Source organism: Chiloscyllium punctatum, chromosome 4 (assembly GCF_047496795.1).
Source record: "Chiloscyllium punctatum isolate Juve2018m chromosome 4, sChiPun1.3, whole genome shotgun sequence".
NCBI lineage: Eukaryota > Metazoa > Chordata > Chondrichthyes > Orectolobiformes > Hemiscylliidae > Chiloscyllium > Chiloscyllium punctatum.
In genome coordinates this window covers 78848889-78865639 of record NC_092742.1, presented here as the reverse complement: position 1 = coordinate 78865639, position 16751 = coordinate 78848889, and the positions used below count along the sequence as shown (strand labels likewise).

General features: G+C 39.4%; 1 protein-coding gene across 24 annotated transcripts in view; it reads left to right on the top strand.

The window, feature by feature from the left end:
• LOC140476464 (gephyrin) overlaps positions 1 to 15701 on the top strand; it is a 538995-nt gene extending 523294 nt beyond the window's left edge. For all 24 annotated transcript variants that reach the window (XM_072569115.1, XM_072569120.1, XM_072569118.1 and 21 more), the window contains 3 exons: positions 3907 to 4010; positions 13764 to 13860; positions 14759 to 15701. In XM_072569115.1, the coding sequence (XP_072425216.1) occupies positions 3907 to 4010; positions 13764 to 13860; positions 14759 to 14892 (335 nt within the window). In that variant the 3' untranslated portion in view covers positions 14893 to 15701. The remainder of the gene's footprint in view (positions 1 to 3906; positions 4011 to 13763; positions 13861 to 14758) is intronic.
• The last annotated feature ends 1050 nt before the right edge of the window (positions 15702 to 16751 follow it).

The following is a 16751-nucleotide window of genomic DNA, read 5'->3' as shown; positions in this document are numbered from 1 at the left end:
TGAATAGGATGCAGGTGGCTTACTTTAAGCAAGATCCCAATCTGCAAGAATTATAACTGGATAAAAATATCTTTCATTCACGTGTACACAGTACTATTTCAATTTTAATGGTTTTGCATGCCATTATCACTTCTCCTGTAAAACTTTCCCTTGGTCCGATTCATAATTTGGAGTTCTGGCTGGACAGGTGGTGAGTAGATATTGCATTTGAGCTTCAGTGCAGAGAGGATTGTATTCTTGAAACGTACAATTGGCCACTAGTTGCTCAATTTGCCTCAACATAAAGAAATAAACTCTGTACCTTTTGCATCGTAACAAAAGAATCAGTTTTGTTTAAGATCCAAGATTACCACACCTCAAGTTTCAAACATCCAAGGTCCTCCACATGATTACACTTAAGTGAAGTACATTAAAAGGATGATATTTTATTTTTCAAAAGAATTAAATGAAAGTATTTACCCTGTTCTTTGACAGGACAAGCCAGCTTGGTTCATGAGATATAATCTTGGATTATAGAATGAGGAAGAGACACGAGGTTTGAGCACTACCAGCAAGGCTAGTATTTGTTGCTCTTCCTTAACTGCCCTTGAGAAGGTGGTGGTGAGCCATCATCTTGAATGACTGGGTTCAAATCTGGTGCAGGTATCCCCACAATGCTGTTATCTATACACCTTACACCCTGATTATAGAACAACATTGACAGAGTGTTAGGCTCGGATATTTGCAGGGCTGGATGATCTATGGACATGAAAATTGCAACTCCAACATCCTGCTTAGCAAACTGAACACAAGGTCAAATCCAGAGAGGAGGAACGGTGATCATAGGCTGGGGAGTAATTATGGTTGGTGTGCAGTGAGAGATTGTGACTAGGGGAAGGAAGGAAATAGAAACCTTGGAGTGGGAGTAGACCACACTGCTCTTTGTGCCTTATCAGTCATTCGAGATCATGCTGATCGTCTACCTCAAATGACATATTCCCAGACGCCCCTTGATATGAACTAGGAGTCTCACAATCTCTATCTTGAACTTATTTAATGATTAATTTTCACACTACTCTGGAATAAAGAATTTTTACCATTCACCACCATCTGAAGAAATTCTTCATCTAAATGGCTTGAGTCTCCCTTGTTCTAGACCCCACAGCTAAGGAAAATGCACTTTCTGCAATCACACTAGCTAAACTGTTAAGAATTTTATAATTTTTATGAAATAGTCTCTCATTTTTCTGATCTCAAGAATACAGGCTCAATCTCAGCAATCAGTCTGGTGAAACTCCACTGCAGTCACTTTCTGGCAAGTATACCCTTCTTAGGCAACAGGACCAGAACTGCACATAATACTGCAGGTACGGTCTAACCAATGTTGTGGACAACTGAAGCAAGGTTTCCTTGCTCCTATGTTCAAATCTTCTTGCAGAAGCACATTGGCTTTCAGTGACATATGAACAAGGATGCCAATCTCTCACCATTTAAGAAATATTCTGCACCTCCATTCCTGCTATCAACGTGGATAATCTCACACTTACCCATATTATATTACATCTACCAAGCTCTTGCTCCCTGACTGAGTCTGTCTCAATCTCCTCAGAATCTCTTTGCATCCTCCTTATAAATGATATTCCAACCAAGTTTTCTGCCATCCACAAGCTTGGAAATATTAATGATGTGAGGTCAAAATACAATATGATTGAGAACAGCTGGGACTAATCACTGATCCTTGTGATACCCCACTTGTCATAACCTGCTGACCTGAAAATTGCTCGATTTCTCCTGGTTAACTGAGCCTCGATCCATGTCCATGTATTGTGTGATTTGTGTTCTGTGTGCAACTTTATCAAAAGCCTTCTAAAAATCCAAGTCCAACACATTGACTGGTTCTCTCTGCTTACCACACCCTTAAATTATAACAGGTTTGTCAAACAGAATATCCCTTCCACAAATTGACATTGTCTAATTGGATGCAGTCAATCATCTTCTAACTGTCTGGTAATCACAAATTTATAATAGATTGTCATATCTTCTTTCTGATTTATTTCCAGTTAACAGGACTGTAGTTTCTCATTTTCTCTCTCCCTCTTTCTTACTGAGTGGGGTTAAATTGAGGGAAATTGTAGAGGTTATGGAGGTGGAGGATCAGATAATCTCCAGGAGAGAAGCAGATAGTTTGGTTGAGCCAGGAGGAAACATGGGAGGGTGGAGTTGGAATAGGAGAGAATTTCTTCTCCCTCTTCCCTCTCCGGATAATGTTTGTCCCTGGGAGCTATCCCACGTAATATTGAGGCAATTTGCAATCAGGAAAAAAATGGCCAAGACATATGCATTTTTTTGAGGAAGCAGAACAAGACCAAAGTCCAGAGGAAACTTTGTTTTGCATTCAAAAAAGAAATGGGAAGTGAAATTTGGATACTTTTCAGATTTGTCCAAAATGTTCATGTGTCATTGAACAATTGCACCTGTTATTATTCCCACTATTTTCACTTACTCTAGCTGGAGACCAAGTATCATTTTATTACAGAAAAGCAATTGTTGTGTGAACAGAATTCAAGTTAACGTTCAGTGTTGATGAATTCGGAAATATTTTCAGAAATATAAATTAATAAGTTCATTGGCTAACTGATGCAATTGCAATAATTAACATTAATAGATAATAATTGTGCAAAATACAGCAGTTTCTCAACTAAAATAACTAAGATTTTAAATATAACAACATAAACTATGTTTGATCATTTGTAACAAATGTTTCTGAAAAGGCTTCTTGCTATGTGTTTCATGTGTAATTAATTCCTCAATTCACATGATTTACTCGAAGAATTAAATGAGCATTGATATAATGTTTTGTTCCACACTTCAAGCAACCGTAGCCTGAATTTTGTAAACATATGATTAAAATTATTATTGTAAGCAAACAGGAATTCTGAAACATGCATGTTCTGTACTTTAAAAACTTGGTGTCACATTTAACATATAATGGCCTGTGTTGTTCAGTGAATGCTTTTTGATGTTGTGAACTTCAGTATGGGTAGTGCTGAAGCTGGATTGAGCTAATTTGCTTCTTATTCAAATTATTACTTTATTTGCAAAAATCATTTCATAATTCACTTCCCACTGTGGTGATTTCACAGTGATAGTTTTTATTATTAAAAAAGGAAATCTTGGGTGTTCTTTTGCTTGCGTGATGCCCAACGATTTCTTTTAGTTTCATCAATTGTATCTAGTTTATTGTTACAGCTACACAACAAACAGCTGCTCCAATTATAGCATAAACTTGTAAGGACATGCCTAGCAGTTGTCAAGTACAATGTTAATGCATTAATCCAACTTTCTTGTTTTAGTTTTTTCATGTACCTCATTGAGTTGATTGAGGAAAACCATAATGGAGGCAATTTTGAACCCAATTGAAGTTTCCTTTGGATACAAACAAAGGTTATTGAATTAACTTCAAATATGCCCATGCTCTGAACGTCAAGAGATGCCAGTTCAGTAGATTAGCTACTCTGAAACTGAGCTTTTCAGCAAGGACATTAAAATAAAATGTATTAAAATGGGAATTACCTTCTGAAGTCCAGAATGGAACCTTCCCATCATTGTGCTGCTTATCTTCCTGATAGCTGCTTCTTATATGTCACACAGTCAGGGATGGTCTGTCATGATTGACAAGTCACACATACCATTGGCACTGCAGCAAGTATTTCAGCTGCAGTCACCACAACAAAAGAACAGGATAGCTATAAGAAAATACTTGTAAGTGAAAAAACAGAGAAAATTAGTTCTCCAACTGTACCTTTAATTTATTTTTGGAGTTGGAGCAGTTGCCTGCTTGGTTCCAGGCATGATTCTCTTTGCATGGCACAGTTAATTGTTTGTAATCTGGCACTATTATTTCATGCCCATATGATTTTCCTGCAGGAAATCCAGTGTCAGCAGTTGTTACCTGCAATCTCTTTGTAATCCCCGCACTGAGGAAAATGCAGGGAATCCTTGATCCTCGACCCACCATCATCAAAGCCAGGGTAAGTGAGATAGTTTTATGACAGTTTGTTATGGCTTTAACAATTTTAAAATGCTTAATGGCACCGTGAGAGAGACAGTTAATCAAGAGGTGAAAGCTGGCCAAGAGTCCTCTTTCTGTTATTCATTTCCTAGTAAACATGGCCTTACTGCCAACTAATTGCACAAAATGAAACATTAATTCTCAATCTTAAAAGAAGTCCCAGCACAGCAAATCTGGGAACAGAAACTTTGCCAATTATTGCAACATAATGAGAAGAGTTTTTCCCACCAACCATTCCCCAGCACTAATATATCTTCCCTTTGTTAAATCAGACAAGTAGATCAAGCTAAGGCATATAGGTTCAGACACTCAAGATAAATTAACTTGTTGGTTCAATATATGTGGACAAAACACAAATATACACTTCTTCCGGCAGGATGTGCACTGGGATATGATTGACCAATCCAGGCAAGCTCTCAGCACAACAACCAAAAATTGTAGAAAATGATCCAGTTTATACACCATTTGTCAACATCAGTTATAGAGTCATAGAGATGTTCATAAAGGTGGACCCTTCAGTCCAACTCATCATACCGATCAGATATCCTAAATTCATCTACTCCCATTTGCCCACATTTGGCCCATATCCCTTTAAAACCTTCCTATTCACATACCCATCCAGATGCCTGTTAAATGTTGTAATTGTACCAGACTCCATCATTTCCCCTGGCAGTTCATTCCATTCATGCACCGCACTCTGCATGAAACATTTGCCCTCTAATTTTGGATTCCCCTGACCATGCCCCTCATGATTTCATAAACTTCTACAAGGTCACACCTCAGTCCTGATTTATTCTAAACCTTTCAATTCTGAAATTGTTACATGTCTGTTATGTGACCACACCAGTTAATGGTCAGGTCAAACTAGAAGCACTTCATTTCCAACAGAATGCAAGTATTAACATCTATATAATCAAAGGCAATACAATTTTATCATGATATATGTTGATTCTAAACTAGCTATTATGCTTATGCAAACTTGCTGTATTTGTATTTGCATTTACCTGACTTCTACCTATTTAGAGTTGTCCTGTGGAATCCAAATCATCTAAATTATGTTTATGTCTATTCTTAGAATATATTATTGTAATACAAATACATGAACAGTGATAGGAAAATGAAGCTTAATATTACTATACATTCAACTTGGTCAAAAACACTTTATGCCCAAAGCATTTATTCTCATTTTTCTCTCATCTATTTTGAAAATGATTCACTTTTCTCAGGGATTGGCACCTTACCAAACCTAATCCTAGTTACAGCATTATTTTCTTCGACCATAGCCATGGTGCAATGTCTCTCCTCACCTTCTTTGCATTCTTGGTCACAATTTGGTCATTGTTCAATTAAGTGATACTGCCCTGATTTTGTTTCATTGTTACCAGTCCAGTCACAGTTGAATCTATCCTTGGCCCCCTCCTCATGCTTACATATACTCTCATTTGCCAACATCATTCAAGAATGTTTCACTATATGCTAATAGCACCCAGTTCTATTTCTCGATCATCTTTCTTCACCTGTACATAAACTCTATGTTATTAACATTAAACAATTTTCAATCTCTATTTGAAACTTTAGAAAGCTGAACTATTGAATTCTATACTTTTGACTGGCTCAAAAGAGCAACTAACATAATCAAAGACCCCTCCCAACCCGGTTATACCCTCATCAGGCAGAAGATACAAATGCTTGAAACGCGTATCAGCTTCTTCCTTGATGTTACCAGACTGACAAATCAACTTCTCACACATTGGAGTTGATCTTTCTCTGCATCTTCTCTGCAGCTGTAACAGTATATTCTGCATTCCATTTTACTTACCCTAATTCTATTACTGTTGTAAAGTATGATTTGTCTGGATAGTATGAAAGAAGACTTTTCACTGTATCTACGTGACAATAGTAAATCAAAAATTGTCCCCATTTCCAGCCATAAATGGTGTGCCCACATTAATGTTTCTATTTGAACATGGCCGTTGTTTCAGGTTGAACCAGATTTATTGCAATTTCTGCATTCAGTTCAACCTCAAACAGAGTTTCCTGGCTCAAGTCCTCTCCATTACAAAGACTGCCTCATTTCATCTTTATATCCGGGGAAAGCCTCAGCGGCCAGGTCTCTGGCACCGATCCTGGCTCTGTGGCTCAGAAGGGAAAGGGGAAGAATAGGAGAGCCATTGTGATAGGAGATTCAATGGTTAGAGGAACAGACAGGAGATTCTTTGGTTCGAGCAAGACTACCGGATGGTATGCTGCCTCCTGGGTGCCAGGGTCAGGGATGTTTCGAATGGAGCCTACAGAATTCTTAAGGGAGAGGGTGAGCAGCCAGAAGTCGTGATGTACATCAGTACCAGTAACATAGCTAGGAAAAGGTTGAGGACCTGAAAAGTGAATACAGGGAGTTAGGTTGGAAGTTAAAAGGCAGGACAAGCAGAGTAGTAATCTCAGGATTGCTACCGGTGCCACAGGCTAGTGAGGCTAGGAACAGAGAGCAAGTGCAGCTGAACACGTGGCTGCAGAACTAGTGTCGGAGGGAGGGTTTCAGTTATATGGATCATTGGGCTACCTTCTAGGGAAGGTGGGACCTGTACAAAGAGGATTTGTTGCACCTGAACTGGAGGAACAGCAATAGCCTGGGAGTGAGGTTTGCTAGATCTCTTCGGGAGGGTTTAAATTAGTCTGGCAGGGGGATGAGAACCAAAGCTATGGATCTGAGGATGGCGTAGCTGGTGAACAGGCAGATACAGCGTGCAGAGAGTCTGTGAGAAAGGAGAGACAGTTGACGAGGCAAAGTTGCAGTCAGTGTGATCTGTTGAAGTGTGTCTACTTTAACGCAAGAAGTGTCAGGAATAAGAGTAATGAACTTAGAGCGTGAATGAGTACTTGGAGCTGCAGTGTTGTGGCCATAATGAAGACAGGGGCAGGAATGATTGGTGGAGTGGGGGAATGGCATTGCTAATCAGGGATCATATTACAGCTGCAGGAAGGGAGGTCGTCAAGCAGAGTTTGTCTACTGGATGTCAGAAACAGGAAAGGAGCAGTCACTTTATTGGAAGTTTTCTATAGACCCCCAATAGGAATAGAGACACGAGGACCAGATTGGAAGGCAAATTTTGGAAATGTGCAGAAGGAGCAGGGTTGTTGTCATGGATGACTTCAACTTCCCTAATATTGATTATAACCTCCTTAGTGCAGATGGTCTGGACGGAGCAGAGTTTGTCAAGTGTGTCCAGGAAGGATTCCTGACTCAATATGTAGATAGGCCAACTAGAGGGGAGGCCATATTGGATTTGGTGCTTCGCAATGAAGCAGGTGCGATGTCAGATCTCTTGGTGGGAGAACATTTTGGTGATAGTGATCACAACTCTCTGACCTATAATCATGGTGAGGGATAGGAGCAGACTGTATGGGAAAGTATTTAATTGGGCGAGGGGGATTTACAATACTGTTAGGCAGGAACTGTGCATAAATTGGGAACAGATATTCTCAAGGAAATGCACAACAGAAATGTGGAGTTTGTTTAGGGAGCACTTGCTGGATAGGTCTGTCCCACTGAGGCAGGGAAGGGATGGTAGGGTGAAGGAACCTTGGGTGACAAGATGTGGCACATCTAGTCAATGGGAAGAAGGAAGCTTACTTAAGATTGAGGAAGCAGGGATCAGACAGGGCTCTAGAGGGTTAGAAGGTAACCAGGAAGGAACTGAAGAATGGACTTAGGAGAGCTGGAAGGAGTCATGAAAAAGCCTTGACAGGTTGGATTATGGAAAACTCCAAGGCATTCTATACTTATGTGAGGAACAAGAGGCTGGCCAGAGTGAAGATAGGGCTGATCAGGGATAATGGAGGCAACCGGTGCCTGGAGTCGGAGGAGACAGGGGAGGTCCTTAATGAATATTTTGCTTCAGTATTCACTACTGAGAGGAACTTTGTTTCATGTTGTCCTCACAAATGACAATCTGATAAGGAGGAGGATGTGCTGGAAACTTTGAAAAACATGAGGATAGATAAGTCCCCTGGGCCAGACGGGATATACCCAAGTTTACTAAGGGACGTGAGGGAAGAGGTTGCTGCACCTTTGGCAGTAATCTTTATGTCCTCATTGTCCACTTTGGTAGTGCCAGATGATTGAAGGCTGGCAAATTGTTATTCCCTTGTTTAACAAAGGGAATAGTCTCATGTCCATGGTGGGCAAATTATTGAAGAGGATTCTGAGAGACATGATTTATGATTATTTGGAAAAGATAGCTTGGGCCGGGTGCTGGCAGGTGGAACTAGATTGGTTTGGGATATCTGGTCGGCATGGACAGGTTGGACCAAAGGGTCTATTTCCATGCTGTACATCTCTATAACTCGAAATAGTCAGCATGGCTTTGTGAGGAGCTTGTCATGCCTCACAAGCCTTATTGATTTATTTGAGAATGTGACAAAACACATTGATGAAGATAGAGCGGTGGATGTGGTATACATGGATTTTAGCAAGGTGTTTGATAAGGTTCCCCATAGTAGGCTCATTCAGAAAGTAAGGAGGCATAGGATACAGGGAAATTTGGTTTTCTGGATACAAAATTAGTTGGCCCACAAAAGACAGAGGGTGGTAGAAGATGGAAAGTATTCAGCCTGGAGCTCAGTGACCAGTGGTGTTCCGCAGGGATCTGGTCTGGGACTTCAGCTCTTTGTGATTTTTATAAATGATTTGGATGAGGAAATGGAAGGGTGGGTTAGTAAGTTTGTTGTTGACATGAATGTTGGTGGAGTTGTGGATAATCTGGAGGGCTGTTGTAGGTTGCAATGGGGCATTGACAGGAAGTGGCAGAGGGAGTTCAACCTGGAAAAGTGTGAAGTGATTCATTTTGGAAGGTCAAACTTGAATGCAGATTACAAGGTTAAAGGCAGGATTCTTGGCAGTGTGGAGGAACAGAGGAATCTTGTCCATAGATTCCTCAAAGTTGCCACCCAAGTGAACACAGTTGTTCAGAAGGCATCTGATGTGTTGGCTTTCATTAGCAGTGGGATTGAGTTTAAGAGCTGCAAGGTTATGCTGCCGTTCTCTAAAGCCCTGGTTAGACCACACTTGGAATATTGTGTTCAGTTCTGATCGCCTCTTAATACGAAGGATGTGGAAGTTTTAGAGAGGCTGCAGAAGAAATTTACCAGGATGCTGCATGGACTGCAGGTCAGGTCTTCTAAAGAAAGATTGGGGGAGCTATGGTTTTTCTCATTGGAGTGAAGAAGGATGAGAGGTGATTTGATAAAGCTGTACAAGATGATGAGAGGCATAGATAGAGTGAGTAAGCAGAGACTTTCTCCCAAGGTGGAAATGGTTATCATGAGGCAGCATAATTTTCAGGTGATTGGAGGAAGGTTTAGGGGAGATGCCAGAGGTATGTTCTTTAGACAGAGTGGTGGATGCATGGGATGCACTGCCAGCAGCGGTCGTCGAGTCAGATACATTAGGGACATTTAAGTGACTCTTGAATAGACACCTGGATGATAGTAAAATGAAGGGTACGCAGGTCAGTTTGATTTTAGAGTAGGATAAAAGGTTGGCACAACATCGAGGGCCAAATGGTCTGTACTGAGCTATACTGTTCTGTGTTCATAACATCATCTTCAAGACAGATTTGATAGAGAAGACATGATGAGTTATACAAAATTATAAGGGACATAGAAAGTCTAAGATGCCCAAGGCTTAGAGGAATGGGAGAAGACATTTTTTTTCACCCAGAAAGAGGTGGAAATCTAGAACTCATTCCTTTTAATGATAGTGGAGGCAGATACCTTAACAACATTTTAGTAGTTAGATGCATGCCTTGAAATCACACATGTATGAGGCTATGGGCCAAGTGTTAGAAGAATAGGAAGAGAGCAGAGTTGTGTTGTTGTTCTTGATGGACAAAAGGGTCTTTTTTGGTGCTGTAGAATTCTTCCTGCCTTGATCATTACTCAAAACTATATGAAATCTTTATCAGCATCTTTCCCTTCCAGACTTGAGTAGACTTAATTTGTTACCTGTCCATCCTCTATCTTCCATAAGCTTTAGTTCATCCAGAATTCATCTGACCACATCTTGCACTACAAAGAAACATAGAAGAAAAGAGCAGGAATTGGCCATCCAACCCTTCAAACCTGAGCTGATCATCAATCTCAATACCCTAATCATCCCATCCCCGCCCCCTCAATATCTCGCAATTGCTTTAGTCACAACAATTACACCTGTATATAGCAAGAACATCCTGCCTTAAATAAGGAGACCAAAACTGCAGACAACGTTCCAGATGTGGCCTCACCAATGTGCTATATAATTGCAGCAAGACATCCTTGTTCCTGAACCTGAATCCTCTCTCTCTATGAAGGCCAATATGTAGTTTGTCTTCTTTACTGCCTGTTGCACCTGCAAGCTTACTTTCAGTGACTGGTGCACAAGGACACCCAACTCACAATTTACCTCTCTCAATTTACAGCCAAATAATAATCTACTTTCTTGTTTTTGCTACCAAAGTAGATAACCTCACATTTAGCCGCATCCGTCCACTCCTTCAGGTTGTCCAAATCACATTGCAACATTCTGCATCCTCCTCACAGTTCACCCTCCCCATCCAGTTTTGTGTCTTCTGCAAAATTTGAGATATTACATTTAGTTTCCTCATCTAAATAACATGTGATTAGTTGGAGTCCTAGTATCAATCCATGCAGTACCCGACTAGTCACTGCCTGTCATTTAGAAAAGGAATGATTTATTTCTACGGTTTCCTGGCTACTAACCAATTTGCTATCTATCTCAATACACTAGCCCCAATCCCATGCTCTTTAATTTTACGTATTAATCTTTTATGTGGGACTTTGTCAAGAGCCTTCTGCAAGTCCAAATAAAATATATCCACTGGCTTCCCTTGATCAATTCTACTATTTACATCCTCAAAATCTGGTAGACTTGTCAAGCATGATTTCCCTTTTGTAAATCCATGCAGTGTCTGATATACCACTGTTTTCTAAGTGATCTGCTATAAAATCTTGGATACTAGACCCTAGCATCTCCGCATTACTGACACCAAACTCACTTGTCTATAATTCCCTGTTTTCTCTATACCTCCCTTTTTAATAGTGGGGTTGCATCAGCTACCCTTCAATCTGTAGGAACTGTGCCAGATGTAAATAGTCTCAGAAGATGACCACGAATGCATCCACTACTTCTAAGGTCACTTTCTAATGTACTCTGGGATGTTATCAGGCCATGGATTTATCAGCCTTCAATTCTATCAACTTCTCCAACATAATTTCTCTACTAATACAAATTTGCTTCAGTGTCTCGGTCTCACTCAACCCTGTATTCCATCATTTATGGTATATTATCCTGTCTTCAAAATAGGACATTAAGCATGAATTTAGTGAGTAAGCTATTTCTTTGTTCCATCAAGGACCTATGTACAGAAGCTTTTATAAACAGTTCTTCTGTTCCCTGCAAGATTACTCCCAGATTTTGTTTTCCCCTTCTTAATCAAACCTTTGGTCCTCTTTTGCTGACTTTTAAACTTTTCCAGTCCTCCGGTGTATTGTTTTTCCTTACCAACTTGTGTGTCTTCTGTTTGCATCTAATACAGTATTATCTCTAGCTTCCATCCTAAGCCATGGTTTGGCCACTGTTCTCTTAACACTCTTGCACCAGAGTAAACGAGTTTTGTAATTCACCCATTTGCTGTTTGAATGTCTATTGCCTATCCACTGTCATTCCTCTCAGTAACATTTGCCAATCCATCATAATCTCTCTTATTAAGATTCATGACCCTTGTCTCAGAATCAACTAACTCAGTCTCCATTTTCATGAAGAATTCTGTTATTCCCAAGGGGTTTCTCATAACTATATTGCCAATAATTCCTTTTTCATTGCTTACACTCAGTTTAAGATAGTCTGTTCTCTAGTTGGTTCCTTTCCATATTGATCTAGAAAATCATCTTGTATACACTTTAGGAATTCCTTCTCTATGATATTCTAACTGATTTGATTTACCCAACTCTATATGCAGATTAAATCACCCTTAATGTTATTTTACTGCATGCAACTCTGATTTCCTGTTTAATGCCACTCCCAATATCAACACAACAATTTAATGGTCTCTATACTAACACACTAACGTTATTTTGCCTCTTGGTATTTCTCAATTCCACCCATATAGATTTTACACAGAATGAGCCTATACTTTTCCACAATATTGTATTTATATTCTCTTTAACAGTAATGTCCTCCTAAATACTGAATAATCCTGAATGTTCAGTCCCATCCCTTGTCACCCTGCAGCCATATCTCCATAGTCATACCAGTTTACATCTGTTTGTGTGATTAATGCATACACTTTACTTTCAATGGTTTTTATGTTGGGCACAAAGCCTTACCACTTACCTTTTTAATGTTCCTTGTCCCATGACTACTTTGTTTTACTGTGGCCTTGTTTGATTCTGGCCTTCAATTCCTTTGGCTATCAGTTTTCTCATTCCCCTTTCTGACTTTTGTTCTTGATTCCACATCCTCTGACTCCTTGCATAGGTTCCTATCCCTCTGCTAATTCAGTTTAAACCCTCCCCAACTACTATCAAACACTCCCCTTCAAGCTTCAGTCTTGATCCTGCCCGACCACCCAAATTAATAACTGATTTGCACTGCCTCAAATTTAAAATGCTTCTTGTTCTTGAGTTCCTCCATAGCCTCATACCTGAAACCTCCTATCACACATTGACATCAGTGCTTGCAGCATCCACACCTGGCCACTTAAAACTTCTGTCCCTCTCTCTCTCTCCCTCTTCATAAAACATACCTCTCAAGGCTTTTGGTTAACCCCCAATGTCAATTTGGCTGGGCAGTAATTTCTTTTTTTACCCCTCTCCAAAGCACCGAGACATTTTTCTATGTTAACGTTGTTGACCAAATGGAAATTTCTGTTGTCAATAGGTTTCTCAGTACTGATATAAAATTTAGTGAATCCAAATCTTCAACTATATTCCTAAATATATATGTGTAGAGTGATCATGAAGAAAAATGATGGTGATTTTCCCTTCTACCCCATCCCCAAAAGCGCATATAAACTAGTACTGTACAACTTGCAAGAAAATTTGCATAGTTCAGCACATTTACCAATATGACCTGATCCTGGTAATGAGAATTGTTTTACCCTTTGCAGTTTGTGGTAACAGTAGGAATCAAACATACTTTGGATGTAGACTGCAACTTAGAGGCTAAAAGCCCTCTCTATCTTTTCACCATCACTTCTGACTGACAACATTGGTGTTTTATACGGCAACAATGATGCCTTGGGCAGAAGGGGGAAATCTGAGATTTTGCTTCGTGGTGTTTCCTAGTTGGTGGGGTGCTGGATAATACACTGTACTTTATGACTTTTAACAACAAATACGAAATCACAATAATAAACTTATGGACCCAAACTTATCTTTGAAATGGTTTCAGGAAAATAATTTCTTTATGTACTGTATTATCTATAAGTGTTTTTTGTATTGTTCTGGTTGATGTCCTATCTCTAACATTAATTTAAATACACCTGTATGCCAGCATATCAGTAAATGTAATATTTAAGATCTTCCATAAACAACCCTTGGATTAAAAATGAGTTTTAGGTAGGAAGGAGAAAGATTAAATTTACAGCTGAACTTGACCAGCCACCTGTGTGCATATGCATAATGAACATTTCATTTTAATATTGCTGTTCTACAGTTATCCTGTGATGTGAAACTCGATCCACGGCCTGAGTATCATCGCTGTATTCTGACTTGGCACCACCAGGAACCGTTGCCTTGGGCACAGAGTACAGGTGAGATTGGTGAAGCAATTTAGAAATTAGCAATATATTCCAAGAGAAAGTAATAGCGATTCCAAGATCTAAGATTTTTTTTCTGTTCAAAGAACTGCAGATGCTAGGAATCATAAATTGCTGGAAAAAAGAACTCAGGTCTGGCAGCATCTGTGGAGAGAAGGCAATGTTGACATTTTGCATCTAGTAACTCTTCTTCAGAACCGGTATTCGGTTCTGAGAAAGGGTCACTGAACCCAAAATGTTAACTCCACTTTATCTCCACAGATACTGCTAGACCTGCTGAGTTTTTTTTCAGCAGTTTCTGATTTTGAGACTCCCTAGTTGATGATATCCAACTTTATTGCCTCCTGTCTTGCCAGAGAGGGGCAAAATGCAGGTTCATTATGATCACAGGATCCTCTACAAAAGCTAATGTGGGACCACAGCCAGCTCACCACCCAATCAAATGCCTTTTATCCTGGTAGTGTAAATCTTTCTGAGCTAGTAATTGAGATCCCCAGAGTAAAATTATGGCTAAGTATGTTTGAATACTATCCTGGCTGAATTTGAATTCAGTGAAATAGAGACTATTATCAATTTTCATTAGCAAAGCAGATTTTTTCTTTTAAAGAACATCTTTTAGGGAAGGATGTCTGTCATCCTGATCTGGTCTACATGTGGTTCCAGCCCTACAACAATCAATCAATCAATCAAGATTGACCCTTAACTGAAGTGGCCTAGAGAGCCAATCTGTTCAAGAGCAACTAAGAATTAGCAAGAAGTGCCATCCTTGCCAGTGGCACCCAAGTCATTTACATAAAGGAGTCAGTTGAATGCCTTCATTCTATGGCACTCCACCTCAATAAACTAGGTTGTCAATTGTACTTCAAACAAAGTCTTTTTTTTGACCCTGCAGGGAATCAGATGAGCAGCCGTCTGATGAGTATGCGTAGTGCCAATGGACTGTTGATGCTACCTCCAAAGACAGAACAGTATGTGGAGCTCCATAAGGGTGAAGTGGTAGATGTCATGGTGATTGGAAGACTATGATGTCGTCACAAAAGCTGCGTCGGTGCATGTCTACATATTATTGACTGTATCCTGTAATATGGAACAGCACAGCTAGTTTTTAATGATTTGGATAAAATTGACCAGTGTTGTTGACATCTTGAATTAATTTCAAAATGAGTAAGTAAAATGAAATAGGAGGGAGTAATAATGTATTGAATCCATTCTGTATCATACCCAGAGCAAAGTTTCTCTTTCATGACAGTTGCTTTGTGTGTTTAATGCTAGGTCTAATAGCAGTAGCTTTTGATAGACAGCGGTAGGTGCCTGCTAAACTTGTGTTCTCTCATCTTCAGATACAGATACTTATGCTACTAGCAAGGCTGTCTGCTTACTTTATACCAGCTTAGATAAACACAGCTATTATCCTTATTAGTACGCAACATAATTGCTTCACAAAGAGCTTTGCTTGTTCTTTATCTTGTATCTTGTGTTCATGTGCTCAGTGCCAAAAGCAGAGTGGCTGGAGTGGACTGGTTTGGTATTTTGCCCTTTCAGTGCCATTGACTGGGAAATTTCTCAGCAGCCTTCTGTCTCAGCTGACCACCTAGTTGGACAGGAATTGGAAATCTTTCATTTGAACAAAGAAATTGCTCCCTTAAGTGCTGACAGCCTTTTTACCAATTTAAAAAAAAGTGTACAGTAATACAAAGATTGATATTGTACAGATAATAGTGTACCAGCAATCGTGGTAATTCTAGCAAAGACAGACATTTAACAACACTGTACCATAACATTTTCTGTAATGATATTAAATATTAATTAAAATCCTTGATCATTATTGAAATTTATCTGCAATGATTGTGAGCATTTTATTAAAAACCTTTCTTGCTTTAATGATGTGGTTACATATAAGATAGAAAAATGCTTTGGAATCTCAGGTATTGTTGTTAAGGGTTACAAGCTGAACTGTCCTTCACTTTTCATGATGACTCTTTATCACTGGCCAACTGCTATGATTAAATTGACGGTTTACACTTGAAAAATCAGGTCTTTTTCCACAAAAGGAAAACTCAAAAGTGAATTGAAGTTGTATTACACAGAGATCCGACTGTTTTGCCCTTAAGTAGTCACAGGAACTACAAATTACAGTTTATCACCTCGCCAATTCTCTTCACATCAATTTTAAGGCTACAGGTTCTGAACTTGACTGATTTCACTTGGAGAATACTTCAGTTCCTTATTAGAAGTTTAATTTGTTCAGTGGTTTTCAGACTGCCTGGTATTATTGTATAGGTAAAAACAATGACTGCAGATGCTGGAAACCAGATTCTGGATTAGTGGTGCTGGAAGAGCCATCGCTGTATTCTGACTTGGCACCACCAGGAACCATTGCCTTGGGCACAGAGTACAGGTGAGATTGGTGAAGCAATTTAGAAATTAGCAATATATTCCAAGAGAAAGTAATAGCGATTCCAAGATCTAAGATTTTTTTTCTGTTCAAAAAACTGCAGATACTAGGAATCAGAAATTGCTGGAAAAAAGAACTCGGGCAGCATCCGTGGAGCAGTAAAATCAATGTTTCGGGCAAAAGCCCTTCATCATTGTATCCTGAGTTTAGAGAACAGACAAATCAAAATCAACAAAAGCCCTAAAATCTGACAATTCAACACTTTTCATTTCCTATCAAAATATTTATTTTGTATACCAGCCACTTTACTTAGTGCACTAAATCAATCTTTACAGCAACTGACCGTGCTTTTTTTTTCACCTTATGCGACCAATTACATTAAGTAAACTACAGAGTTTGAGTATCAACTGGTTGAAGTCATAACTGACACAAAGAAAGATGGTTGTGTTTGTTAGAGGCCAGTCACCAATGTCCCAGGATAGCCTTCGTA